Source organism: Eschrichtius robustus, chromosome 1 (assembly GCF_028021215.1).
Source record: "Eschrichtius robustus isolate mEscRob2 chromosome 1, mEscRob2.pri, whole genome shotgun sequence".
Taxonomy (NCBI): domain Eukaryota; kingdom Metazoa; phylum Chordata; class Mammalia; order Artiodactyla; family Eschrichtiidae; genus Eschrichtius; species Eschrichtius robustus.
This window is the reverse complement of record NC_090824.1, coordinates 47,674,161-47,688,942: the sequence shown is the minus strand read 5'-3', so window position 1 is coordinate 47,688,942 and position 14,782 is coordinate 47,674,161. Positions and strand designations below refer to the sequence as shown.

Genomic DNA, 14,782 nt, shown 5'->3' with positions numbered 1-14,782 from the left:
GTACTCCAAGATAGGAATTATTATAATGCCTAATTTACAGATGAGAAAAATAAAGCTTAGAGAAGCTGAGAAGTGTCCCCTAGGACACACAGCTGGGAAGCAAACGAATTGTGATACTTAGTCTGACCATGCTTTCAGTTTTTCCACTACAATTTACTATCTCTCTGTAGTACAAGCTGTATGATTATGATTTTCTATTTTAGGTAAATTGTTAGGTAAGTTCCTATTTTAGATAAATTCTGGAAAAATTGAGATTAATTCATGAAATAATATTATCGCCTTAGTTTTCTTTTTTTGTTTTCAGAGATGCATTTGCTTACGTTCAAGAAAGAAGATTTTGTATTAATCCTAATGCTGGATTTGTCCATCAGCTTCAGGTAACTTCTCTCTTCTTCCTCTTTAAGGCAGTCAGAAAGTAGGATAATTAAAATCTTATGTTCATGTAATTTAGTTGTAGTGTTTACTTTGTAAATACTTAAAAATTGCCATAATCTGATTAATTTGATTCTTTGTTCAAGTTTACATCTGTATTTAAAATTATCAATATTTTCTTAAAAGCTACCATTAACAAGAAAAAAAGAGTTAAAGGCACATTTTTCAACCTAAAGTAGAATACTTGATGTTAGAAATGTCTTCAATTACTTCTTTATTTTAATCACACATACAGAGCATAAGAGAGTTTTGATTCTAAACGTATTACATATAGCAGCCTTTTCTGTTTTATATGCTTTATCTTTTCCATATTCTTTCACATTTGATGATGCCTAGAAGATGCACTAAAAAGACAGTAAAGTAAACCTGTGAATTTATCTGATTAATTTATTTAATTTTTTTCCAAGAAGGAAAATCATAGGTGAAGAATGTGCTCTGGCTGATTCCATCCAGTTATGCAGGAATAAATCTCACATTGAGACATCAAGAGCACTACAAAATGGGTTGTCTCAGTTACCAAACTTTAAATCTTACTTCATTTTTATTTTTAATTCACTTTTAGTTTTTACTTCATTTAAAAGAGAAAAAAATACTCACGGTTAAAAAAATAAAAATTCAATAATGCCTAAGAAGAATACTTGAAAAGTAAGTCTCCTTAATAGTATATCTTGAAGATCATATATAGCTCTACCTGCATAATATTTTTATGTGTATACGTACACAGATGTATGTATGTATCGCAGTTATATAAGACCAGTTGCTTATACATGGACCTTTAGATTGTTTCCAGCCTTTCACGATTTTAAACAACATGGGAAAGAATATCCTGGTAGGTACATCTTTGTTTACATGTGTGAATGCACCTGTATGATAATTGATCAGAGTAGAATTGCTGGGTCAGAGGGCATTTGAAATTTGATGTTGCCAAATTGCCTCTAAAAAGGCTTCAGGAAACAAGGGGTACCTGTTTACCCATACCTAATCAATACCAATAGTGAAAGTGTTTTATGAAACTTCTTGATCATTGTTATCATGGTGGTAAAAGTGACAACTCCTTATGATTTGCCTATTTTTCTATCAGGTTGTTGGTCTTTTTCTCATTGGCTTGTAAGGACTCTGTATATTAAGAAAATCTATCTTTATCCAACTGATTGGAAACGCCATTTTTATTATATACCAAATTCTGATCTATACTTGAGTCTGTTTCTGACCTTGTATTTTGTTCCATTGATCTGCTTATTGCTGCACTTGTATCAAACAGTTTTAAATACTATAATATTATGTAAGTAATTTATATTACTTATATCAAGTAATTTAATCAAGATCCCCTCATTAATGTTTTTTCTGGAATTTTCCTGGCATGTTCTTAACACTTATTTTTTGGTGTGACCTTTACTGGAAAGAGTCCTGTAGTTGTTTTTAATAACATTATCTCTACATTCACAGTTCAAAAGGAATTGACACCTTTAAATTTTTCTCAGTATGTTCCTCTCTAAGAGTATGTTCCATTTATTCAAGTCAATTTCTATGTCTTTTAGTGTTTTAAAGTTTTCTTTATATAGAATATATGCATTTCTTATGAAATTTATTCCTATTTTCTTTTATTCCCATTATACATAAAATGTTTTTTTCCACCAGTATGTTTTCTAATTGCTTACTTGTATATAGGAAAGCTATTGATTTTTGTTGTTTTCAGTTAGCAACCTTATTAAACTCTAAACAATTCTGAAAAATTTTCTAGTTGATTGTCTTAGATTTTCATCTCCAAATCATAATAATTTTGCAACTTTTCTAATTTTTTTTTTCTTTCTCATTGGATGGTCATTGTATCAGAATCATGATAAGTAATAGTGGTATAGTACTTGTACTTTATTCTTGATTTCAATGTCAGTGCTTCTAGTATTGCACTGTGTGTGTGTGTGTGTGTGTGTGTGTGTGTGTGTGTGTGTATGTATGTATTCGTCTGTGCCTACGTAAAGAGATTTTACCAGGAATAGATGTTGATTTTTAGCTTAAAACAATTTTTTTTTATGGAATGACTGTAGTTTTACTCCTTTAAGCCATTAATATGGTGAGTTGAATTATTGGATCACATTATGCTAGATTTCTTAATTTTGAATCATCATTTTGGTTCACAAATGGATCTCACTTGGTTATGGTAGACTATGTTCCGTGAATGTGTTGCTAGATTCTATTTGTCAGTATTTTTTTTAAGATTTTGGAATTAGTTGAATAAGTGATATTGGTTTGTAATTTTTTTCTATACTACCCTCTTCTGGTTTGGGTGTTTATCACGTGATTCTCATTTTTAAAATGGAAACTTGCTTTCTCTTTATGTGCTCTAGAACAATGTAAATTAGATTGGAGTTACGGGCTTCTTGGTGTTCTGATATATGGTACCTGTGAAATCATTGGACCTTGATTTTTTAATTTAATTCAGTTATTCATTATTTCATTCATTTGTATATTTTGAGGGTGGACCAATTCTTGGACAGCTTTTCTTCGTTTGGTAGGTTAAGTCTGATTTTCATATACTCCTCAGGTCACTTTGGATGGTTTCATAATCTCTTATATAATCATTCATTTCATAGGATTTGAGATAAAATTGAGGAAAATATTTTTCCATTCTTTTTTCTAATTTTGTGTATCTGTGCTTTCTTTTTTCCTTGATCTGGTTAGTTTATATAAATTTTCTGTATTTGAATTTCTGCTTGCTTTCTGCTTTCCTTAGGTTTTTATTGTTTGTGCTGCTGCTGCTGTTATTCTTTCGTGAATTTCCTGGGTTGAAAGCTTAGTTTTTCATTCTTTCAGGAATTCAAGACCATGAATTATCCTCTTTGCATTGCTTTAGCCATATTCTACATATCGTACATAGATTCTGCTGTGCAATATTTTTATTATTGTTATAGCTTGATATTCTGTGATTTCACTTTTGATTTTATTTTTTACTTAACATTTGTTTGAGAGGTTTTTTTTTTTTAAACTAACTATATAGGTGACAAGGTTTATTTTCTATTTTTGTTCATTTCTAATACTATTTACTTCTTGAATTTTTTAATGTTTTCTTCATGGCCTAATATACAGTTGTTATTACGACTGTCTCCTGGGCACTTGAAAAGAAGATGTATTCTCTGTTTTCAGGGCATAAAGCTCAATATACAGTCGTCCCTCAGTATCCGTGGGGGATTGGTTTCAGGACACCCCCCTCCCCCTGCCGCCCCGTGAATTCCAAATCTTATATAAAATGGCATAGTACAGTCAGTCCTCTGTATCTGTGGGTTCTGCATCCGTGCATAGACGGCTGATAGTATTTGTTCGCTTCGTCTGTCTTGGGCTGAGAGGTGAATTGAAACTCCTTTACTTTATTATGTTTCTGTTTATTTTTTCTTTAGTTCTTCTAGTTTCTTTGCCAATTTTGGTACTGTGTTATTTGGTAGGTAAAATTCAAGTTACGTCTTCATTGTAGTTATATATTTATTATTCCTTCATTCAATTATTTTACTTTGAAATAAACCTTGTGTAATATTGTTTGCATTTGCCTTGTGAGTTTCTTCATTCCTTTTCTTCCACCTTTCTAAATCACTTTGTTTTAGATGCATTTCCTATATATGGTCTATGGCTGGATTTTGCTATTTGATTTATCACTATTTTTCTTTAATAGGTGAATTTATCCCACTTTCTTGCACTAAAAATGATATATACTTTTGTCTGTCCTTTTATTTCATGTCACACTTTCTCTTTTAAGTGCATCTTTTTTAAACTTTTCACTATAAAGTTTATGAATTCTTTGTATGTTTGTATTCTTTTGATAATTTTTAAATTTATTGTTTTTAGTTCTAATGGGCACAATTGTAACTTTATAGTATATACATATGTTTCTTGAGTTATCACTTTTAAATAACTATCAGTTGATTTCCACTATAAAAGATAAAAATTTATATACCTCTACTTCTTTCCTCCTTCCCCTCCACTACCTGCTTTGTTATTAGTCTTAGTTCTTCTAGGAGTTACCTCTTATACCTTTAAAAATATTTAAATGTTATACCTCTTGTTACTTAGCAATATAAGATCATCTACTTCAACTACCTCCTGTTATATGTCCTGCCATCTCCTTTTTTTAAAAAAAAGATTATACTTTTTCTACATTGTTACAGATTATAATATTTATATTCTATCCTATAAGCGCATTTTCTAGTTGTTCATCCTTAGTTCTACATTTAAATAGGATTCTAGCTTCTTTATTCAACTACTGGAGTTTGTCTTTGAGCATTATTTTCAAGAAGAGTTCTTGGAAACTATATTCCGTAAGTCCTGGCATTTTGGAAAATATTTTTCTGTTGCTCTTATGTTTGAATGACAATTGGCTAGATAAAAATTTTTTGTTTAATACTTTTTCCCTTATGGGTTTGCACACAGACCTGACATTGAATATTGCTCCAGAGAAGTCTGAGGGGAGCCTAATTTAAAAAATTTTTCCCCCTTAAAAGACTTGATTGGGAGGAGGAGGTGTTGTCTGGATGAACATAGGATGCTTTATCAAGGTATATCTTGTTGATTGTTCTATATTAACTTCTCAGTCTTAGTATGCCCTTAGCACTTACAGATTCACACCTTCCCTTATTTCAGAAAGTTTTCTTCTACTATGTATTTGGCTTCTGTTTTTGTTGTTCTGTTTCATTTGCCTGGCTTTTTCTCCCAGAGACATATTTTATATTGGTTCCCTTTTTCTTCCATATCTGCCATTTTCTCTGTAATTATTTTCAACTTTGTTCTTTTCTCTTTTGGCTTGATTTTTCTCAAGCTTTTCTTCCCTTTCCCATACTTCATTGTTTCATCAAATGTTCATTTGGCATTGTTCTAGGCAATGGCAGTAAAGCAGAGAACAAAATAGACAGAAATCTCTGACCTCATGAAACTTATTCTAATGAGAGAATTAAACAGTAAACAAAGTGAAATGTAGTGGGTCAGATGGTAATGGGTCACAGAGAAAAATAAGGGAGAGAGAAATAAGGCCACATAAGAAGATGCGACATGAATTGCATTTTTAAATGGTGATCAGAAAAGGCCTTATTGCAAAAATGATATTTGAGCAGAGACCTGGAGAAATTAGGAGAACAAGCTGTGCTGATATTGGGGGTAAGGCATTCTAGGTAGCAGGAATATACGTGCAAGTGCCTTGAAATGGGAGTATGCATAGTATTTTCGAGAAGTGCAAGAAGGTCGGTGTGGCTGCAACAGAGTAAGCAAATAACGGTAGGAGATTAAAGCTGGGAGGTAAGGGGCCACATGACAGACGTTTATAGGCCATTATAAGTAAGGCCTTTGGCTTTTATTTTAAGTGAAGGAACAACTTCAGATTGCCTGCTGCTGTGTTGAATATAGTATACTGTATATATACTGTAGGGGTTGTTGGGGTTTGGGCAGAAGCAAGTGCTCGAGTTAAGAGGCTGTTGCAGTGATGGAGTCAGGAGAGTGTTGGTTTGAATCAAAGTGGTTGCAGGGGGAGAGGTGAGAAGAGATCAGATGCTGGATTTATTTGACAGTAGAGCTGATGGAATTTGCTGATGGATTGGATGTGAAGAGAGATAGGGATGAATTTAAGCCTTGTAGCCTGAACACTGGAAGAGGAACTGCTACTTGCTTGTATGGGAGAAACTGCGTGAAATTGGAAGGGAGTAAAATCAAGAGTCGGTTTTGGTCATGTTAAGGTTGAGAGAGCTATTAGGTAGTGGGCAGGTATACATATAAGCCTGGATTTCATGAGAAAGAACTGTATTTCTAGGGGTTATCAATATATAGATGCTATTGAAAGCTTTGAAACTGGATGAGATCACTAGAGAAGTGAATGTGGATAGAGAAGGATTTCAAAAACAGAACCTTAATGTATTCCCAGCATGTAGAGATTGTGGAGATGGGGAATCAGCAGAGGAGGCTGAAAAGAGTGGCCAGTGAGTTGGGAAGAAAATCAGGATGGTCTGGTGTTTGGGAAGTCAAGTGAAGAAGGTGTTAGAAGAGTGGGGAATGACCCTCCGTTTCAAAGATTGATAATAGGTTAAATAAGATAAGGGCTGAGAATTGACATTAGGTTAGGAACATGATGTCATTGGTGCCCTTGACAATTTTTGTGGAGGGGGGAAGATAAGCATAATTGCTCAGAGTTGAAAGGAAAATGGGAAGAGAGGAATGTGAACAGCAAGAATAGATAATTCCAGGAATTATGCTTAGAAGGGGAAAACAGAAATGAAACAGTAGTTGGAGGGGAAACTAGGATTAAGAGGGGCGTTCTGTTTGTTTTCTGAAATGGTAGGAAATGGCATAGTCATCTCTTTTATTGTCCTATTTCTTCCATGAATCCTTTTATCTCTTCTTTGAAGTCGTTTCAGAAATGCCGTATTCTCATCGATTTCATGGGGAATTATAATTTTCACCTGCTCCATGGTGTAATTTTCATGCAGTGTTCTTTATATATAGACTTTTGGTTATAATGTTGCTTTTCTTTCCCTTGCAAACATCTTTACATAAGACGTACATTGGTTCCTTTTTGACATTGGTCACCTTTGAACTGGAGACATTCTTCTTAGATAAGCCATTTGCCCAACAATAAAGTTGTGGGAAAGGGACCAGGGGAGTGGTGGGGAAAGGTAGGCAGCTTAAATTTTCCCAGTTGTCTTGGAAGACTTTCTCACCAACACTTTTCTCCAGTGTTATGACTCTACTTAGCGAGTGGGAAAAAAAAGAGCCCCCCTTTTGTCACAGGTTCTTCTTGTTTAGATTGATAAACACTGCATGCACATTAGAATCACCTGGGGAACGTTATCCATACCAGTTAAATGAGAATCTCTGGTGGGGGGAGGAGAGGAGCTGACTATATACCTACAGGTTTTAAGGCACCTCAGGTAATTCTCAGGTATAGCCAGGCTTGAGAATCAATGGTTTAGCCTTTACTTGCAGCTGACCAAGATCAGCCGATGCTTGGCAACATGCAACCCAGTTTCTCCTCCACATCGCTTGCGTCTTGCAGAAATGCCAGGTGTGGATGTTCACGTTTTCCTTAGTATGCCCTTCCTCCTCCCACAGCCCACGCACACTTCCTGGCTGTATCATACTAGGCAAGGGCTTGTTAGGTTTGTCAGCTGTACCCACTCTGTCTGATATCCGCAGTCAGGCGTCTTTTGTGCATAGCTTAGTCTGGTTCCATTTTTTTTAAATGTTATTGTGAAATATAATACACATATATAAAAATGCATAAAGTGCGAATAAACATCCATGTAACTGCCATCCACGTGAAGAATTGAATGTTTGCCAGAATCCCAAAAGCCCCCTTGAGGCCTCTTTCTAATCATAATTCTCTTTTTCCCATCATAAAGGTAGCCAGTATCCTGACTTATTTGATAATTAATTCCTTACTTTTCTCTTCATTCTTCTCATATTCAGGGTTATGGATGTTTCCTAGTTTCTTCGAATAAGGAGTTCTCTATTTTTTGTTTTCAGAAAGGGGAGAGGGATAGGAATGCCTTTATTACTCCATCTTTAACTGGAAGTAGAGGACTGTTGATTTTAAGGAATTAGAACCAAATGTATACTTGAATCAATTAAATGCCTTATATTAATCTGATTTTTTAAAATGTTTTATTTCTTTTTATTCTTATAATCATTCTATGAGATTGCCAGTTTGGGTTTTGGGGGTATGTATGTGTTTTAACAGATGAAGTCAGAGATCATATAGCTTATGCCGGGTGGCAGAGAATACATACTGACTGGCAGTTCAGTGTGCAGTGCCATAGTGCAAGCTATTTGCTTGACTTGATTTATAGTCTCATCAATAAATGTGAAATTATAAGATAGGAATTTTAAGCCTTTCTTTTACAGCAATATGGCACCAGAGTTTTCAATATAAACTAAGAATACCAGTAATGTATGCATTAACCACGTTTAAAATTTTGTTTTGTTTTGGGTATCCAAGAATTTAAATGTATATTCAGGTTAATTAAAATCTTTTCTAGGAATATGAAGCCATCTACCTAGCGAAATTAACAATACAGATGATGTCGCCACTTCAGATAGAAAGGTCGTTATCTGTTCATTCTGGCACCACAGGTAAGGATTTTTTCATTTTGGAGAAATTTGGGAAGAAAGATGATGGTAGTGAAGAATAGAAGAGAAGAAGCATCTTTTGCTCATTAACAAGTTACACTGAACAATTTAAATTGTTTAGAAAATTTTTGGATGGACTATTGAATTAAAATAATTTCAAATTTTAAAACTTTGTAATTAAATATGTATTATATTGAGCTTCTGTGTGTACACCACTAGTTAATTAGAACGTGTTGGTTGGAAGATCAGATTTCTACTTTGTTGAGTTTTAAATCTTTAAGTAGTATAACTGTGTTGCAAAGATTAAAATAATAAGAGGGGTCTGGAGACGAGGCCCTAAATACACTTAGGTGGTCTTATTAAAAATGAAAGGTGGTTTGTAAGTAAAAGCAGGGTGACTAAATGTAAGCTACCTCAGTTTTTCTCTTGCCGTAAGTATTTGAATCCTTTCTCCTTTCCCTATTGCAGTGTCCCCTCCCCCATTTTAAAAGTTAATGATCCAGGCATGCTCTCAAAATCCTAACTTTTGCCATCCTCTCCAAGACCTTGCTACCCTTTTTTATCTCCTTTCTTTTTATTAGAGCATTCATGGAATTTTTTTAGTTTATGGTTTTTCTCTCCCAGAGTTCCTTTCAGTCTTATTTGAACCTACAACCTTGTAAGTTAGGAGAAACAGGTTACGTACCTGGTTAGTGTTGGACCTGGAAATTTAACACTGGTGATCTGCTCCACAAGTCCAGCACTATATTGTACTTCCTTAGTGAAAATACTATATACCCATCCTTCAGGCTCAACTTCCCAGTTGTCATTGACTCTTTGCAACTTCTATCTAATCATTTTCCAAAATGGGATGGTCTGTTTCCTCAGTACCTAGAATTCCCTCCCTCTTTTATAGTACCCTTCATTTCGGTCAAGTTCAGGTCCATATTGGCCTCCTATTCCAACTCTTGTTATTTAGTCTGTTCTGTACATTGTGGCCAGACTTATTTTCATGAAAGATAGTTGTAATAGTGATATTCTTCCTGTATAAAAGTCTTCATTGGCATAATTTTTTTAAAATATTTATTTATTTATTTGGTTGCACCAGGTTGTAATTGCAGCAGGTGGGCTCCTTAGTTGCGGCTCACGGGCTCCTTAGTTGTGGCGTGCGAACTCTTAGTTACGGCATGCATGTGGGATCTAGTTCCCTGACCAGGGATCGAACCCGGGCCCCCTGCATTGGGAGTGTGGAGTCTTAACCACTGGACCACCAGGGAAGTCCCCATTGGCATCATTTCTACTGAAGAAAACACATCATAGGTAGTAATTAAAGGCCCTTTTGATCTTTATTTGTATCTCTCACTGTACCTCTATATATGCACTCCAGAAAATGGGACTACTAATGGTTTCCTGTGCGTGTCTTCTATTCTCCACCTAGAAAGCATCACCTTCAGTCTCTCTGTCCATAAAAACTTGGTTCAGATGTCATTACCTCAAGAAAACATGATGATTAACTTACTCTTCCTCTAATCTTAGTTATTCAAAACTGCCATAGAGCTTTATCTGTACCTCCTCACTTTCTGCCTTGTATTAGTTACCTATGTCTCTTACCTCCCTTCGTAGAATGCAGGTGCAACACTGCATCTGAAACTGTTATAACCACTGTATTTAGACTTATGGCTAGCATATTTTCTTCTCTATTCCATCAATACTATATTTCTATCCTTAATTTTAATCTTACAGTGAAACATTAGTTTTCTGTTGGAATCCACCCTCTGTATTAACATTATTACCATGATTTAGCACAACCTTTAGGGCATAAGTTTAAGGTCATGCGACTGTTAGGCAGATAACACAGCAAACCCTCTACCAGTTCAGTTGTTCCCTAAAGTTCTCCTCCATTGAGACTCAGAATTTCTTGATTATAACTGTTGAGCATATGGGGATAGCTCTGATTCTGTGTGGGAAATTTCTGTACTAACAGACTCTGATGTGAAGAGTAGATAAAAGAAAATCTCTTATCTGCTACATGCTTCCTTTCTCCCAACTCTAGACTTGTTGGTAATAAAATCACAGTTTCAGTGGAAAAAATATTTTTGGCAGCATCTGTGGAAGCAAAAGGATAATTACATCTACAAAATAAAATTGTACATATGTACAGTGTCCTAAGTCACATGTTTATGGAGCCTAAAAAACAAACTCAGTAACCAATTATGAACCGTTATCCCTTTAAAAATTCTATTTTCAAACTATTTTAAAAATTAATGTTCATTATATAAAATACCTTAATACTTAATTCTTAAGAGGGAAAATGTCATGAAGATATAAAGTTCTTTGGGTAGTTTATAACAAAAGAATTTACAACAGTTTACTAAAAATTCAGTCATAGAATTTTCATAGTCATATATATGGTAACACTTCGTGAAAAATGAAGCTTTTGCTAGTTGTAACATTCTAATGAATGAATTCATTTAAGTTCCCATTATATGTTATGCTCATGCAATAACTTTTAGGCAGTTTGAAGAGAACACATGAAGAAGAAGATGATTTTGGAAGCATGCAAGTGGCGACTGCGCAGAATGGCTGATTCAAGAGCAACAGTATAGAGGATGTGAATTTCTATTTGGGAAGGAGAAAATACTACAGACAGTAATAATGTAAAATGGTAAAAACACAAGTAGTTTCTTTTCAATTATATGTTGCTTCCAGACGTGTTTCTCTGCGACTTGTTGAGCAACATTTTAAGATGTCGGACTTCTGCAATAGATGGCACTGATGGTTTTATTCTTTTTTTTTTTTTTTTTTTTTAAATTCTTTACAGTTTTATTATAAACCAAGAATTTTGGACTTGCAAAGAGGTATTATTGCAATAATGCACTTTTCATACTTGAAATTTATTTGTATGATATAAAGTTGTTACTTTAAACAAAATGCAAGTTAGGGGGACTTGTTTATAAAATCTGGGTAATTTATAACAAAAGAATTTCCTAAAGTTTGCAAAAGTTCATTTTGTGTTCTACGTATTACATTTTAAAAATAATTTTACAGTTCAATTTTATGATGGAGCCTCTTACAGAAACATTAACAAATGCAGGAATCTGCCACATTTCTTTTTTAATATAATTCAGTAGCTTAATTATCTTTTAATTTTTTTAAACTTCTTGATCCCATCTTAATAATCTTTAAATCATGACATTAGCCAACTGTCCTTATTTTAACATGATCCAAGTATTGCTTCTTTTCCTACTACCTTCCTAATTTTATCCTATAGAAAAAAAAAAGTTTAATGAACAAAAGAAAATGTTTCGCTTTATAATACCAGATGCTCAAAAACAAGGAGAGTTTTAACTCAAGTGACTTTCCTTTAGCATTCTTAAAAGCCAAATGTTGTGTTTGTTCTTTTGAGTTGTGTAGCCTGTTTTTTCTTTGTCCAAAATGGTTCTAAATAGAATATAATAAACCAGTGTAGCACTATTTTTTTCCTAAACAAAGCCCAAAAAAGAAAAGTGCCTTGCCTCGTTAGAAAATATAAAAAATAAATCCTCATGTCCTCTAAATTAGTATGTAGAACAGTGAAAAGTTTTGAACATTTTTCTGTAATTTTTTTTTAAACCATAAATTAGTTCAAACTGAAAGTCTTAAGGATTGAAGAAACCTTAGTAAATTATTTGGAATATGGAGCATTTACTCCATTTTTATGTTGTCTTAATGATTCTGTGAGATTGTTCTGGCTCAGACAAATGCTTTTCTTTGAGGATGCATTTATTGGGGAAAAGTGATTGTGGGAGACTTCAGTGTATTATAAATTAGTGTTGTAATCAGTTCTTGGCATTGCGTTAATCCAAATTTCCCCCATAATTTGCATTAGCAAAGTCACTTTATGGATCCTAGGTTCTCCATGTTTTTATTTATACATATAAAAATTGTTCTAAGAAAAACATTTTTGCTATTTTAAGTATAATGTTGGGGAGGAGAGGAGTGTTTTTAACTTTTTATAGTTGGTGATTTAGGGTAGCACAAACAAAACTCCTTTGTATCTCCCTTTTCTCAGTCCTCTCTTGAGGTGCTTTACTGATGGGACTTGTAAGGTAGGTAGCAAGTTACCTACTTCGCTTTCCTCCCTAACGTGTAATAATACAGTAAAAGCTTTTTTATCCAGCATAGCAGGAGAGTGGCAGTGAATCAAAACTGCTTTGTTAATTCTGCTGCCCCAGGTGGTATTCCTCTTCTGATTTCCCTTCCCTTCCCTATTTTACCACCCTAAAATAACAGCATATTGTCAATCCCATTGTAGTCTTGTATTCTGTTGTGTGATTAGGTCATTGGGTGTGGTGGTCTAGTATAGTCAAGATTTGCATTGAGTGTTCAGAAATTCCAGCTGGTGAAGTGCCAGAAAATACAACTTTCCTGTATATAGATCACTATTGGTTAGGTCAGCAAAGATGTCTTTTGCAAACTAATAATCTGTGATGCTTCATTCCACAAAAACGGCTTAAAAGAATCTTCATAATAGTCCATTTAGGTTTTAAAAATGAGGCAGTTAAGATTTTCTAAATTAATTTCTTAAATACACATATCCTCTCTAGTAGTCTGGCCAAGAGTACAGGTTTGGTTATTAATTTACAGTTGGTAATTTTCCACTTTTTCTAACCACTGTAATTTTTATGTTGGCACTAAAGTGCCTGCCCAGCACTGTATATTAAAGACTCTCACAAACACTAGAAAAAAGGACTGTCATCTTCTTGAGCACAAATTAATATGGACAAAAAGTTTATTCTTTCTATAAGAATACTGCAAGTTTGTTTTATCTTGGGTTCATTCTTCCACCCAGTGTTCAACTCGTTCTTCTGGTAGCTCTTCCTATTCTTCTATTTGGTTCCATTTCTATAATTCCTCTGTTTCCACTGATGTTTTGTGATAGCTAACTCTACAGTACATTTAACCAATCCTGATTTATTTTCTAGAATATTTGAATAATGTATGAGTGACCCAGCACCCAATTTTAAACATTAAATATTAACCTGGGCACAGAATTTAAAATGATATTGCATCAAAACATAGGAGAACTGCTTTATTGTCCATTTTGAAAGTATGAAACTTGAATATTGAAAATATTCAAACTGGAATGGCAGTATTCTTACCTTGTAATTTCAGTCCATTGGTTCCTGTTAATATCTTATCAGATGTTTAAACAGCAGTTATCTTTGTTTATTTGTATCTACTCTGTGGTGGAAGTATTAAACCATGATACCCTTTGCTACCAACTCTCAACCAACTAACTTTCAGAGCAGACTATTTGTTTTGGGAGGATTTTGTGCTTCATCTGAGTTTAGAAGTAATGTCAGAAAATGTTAAGCATGTCCTTTTAAAGAAAATATAAGGTTTATAATTGTCTTATTACCATGGTAATTTAAATGAATTAGAAGTATTTAACTGCAATCTTGAATTATAAAGTTGGGGTGCATATATAGAGATATATATCAAAATCTCAACTTGATGTAAAGTAAATGAGCAGTTACCTGGCAGACTTTTTTTTTTCAGATAACTGTTTAATCCATAATTCCATAACGAACTTAGCTTCACTTCAATATTTATTTTGTCCATTCATCAGTGCTCCAATAAGTAAATGATAGGAAACAGCTGAAAATTACTAAAAGATTTTATTTTTTTTTATTGATTAGAAAAATAAGTTTCTAGGGTCTTTGAATGCTGGATTTTTTTTTTGTCTTATCCATCCATGGCAGCTAAAAAAAAAAATAATAATCACTCAAAATATTCAGGTTTACATGCTAGCTCTCTCTCATAGGGAGTTGCCATACCTCACAGTTCAAAGTGTATTTTGTAGATCAGTAACATTATACTGACATGTAATTGCAATTTACTATGCAGCAAAAATGATTCAAAAAGAAAAATAACCTACAGTGTCTATTTACCTTTGTACAGACAATTGCTTAAGTTACTCTGCTTTTAACATCTGTACTTGGATCAAATGCTTATGTATGTATAGGAATGTCACAGTGCAAGATGCTGCTAGCTCAGGCACAAAGTATTAAAATTATTTTGTGAAGATTGGTGGTTGTATTAAAACTGGTGTGCCATTATACCTCAAAAAGATTGAAAAGCTCATTTATACTGCTTATGCCTCAGAACCTCTTTACTTAGATTGTTGTCTTCTAGGTAAAAGTAACCCAGTTTTAGTCCCACACAGATTAAGAAGGATGAATGAACATTGGATATTGAGAAGCAGTTAAGAGTATTTTCTAAAACATTGTGGTCA

The 14,782-nt window shown here is 33.9% G+C and overlaps 1 protein-coding gene across 1 annotated transcript in view; it reads left to right on the top strand.

The window, feature by feature from the left end:
• Positions 1-14,574, top strand: part of STYX (serine/threonine/tyrosine interacting protein) — a 36,685-nt gene extending 22,111 nt beyond the window's left edge. Inside the window, exons 9-11 of the mRNA XM_068545417.1 lie at positions 305-377; positions 8,436-8,529; positions 11,019-14,574. Of these exons, the coding sequence (XP_068401518.1) occupies positions 305-377; positions 8,436-8,529; positions 11,019-11,092 (241 nt within the window). The 3' untranslated portion in view covers positions 11,093-14,574. The remainder of the gene's footprint in view (positions 1-304; positions 378-8,435; positions 8,530-11,018) is intronic.
• Positions 14,575-14,782: the final 208 nt, after the last annotated feature.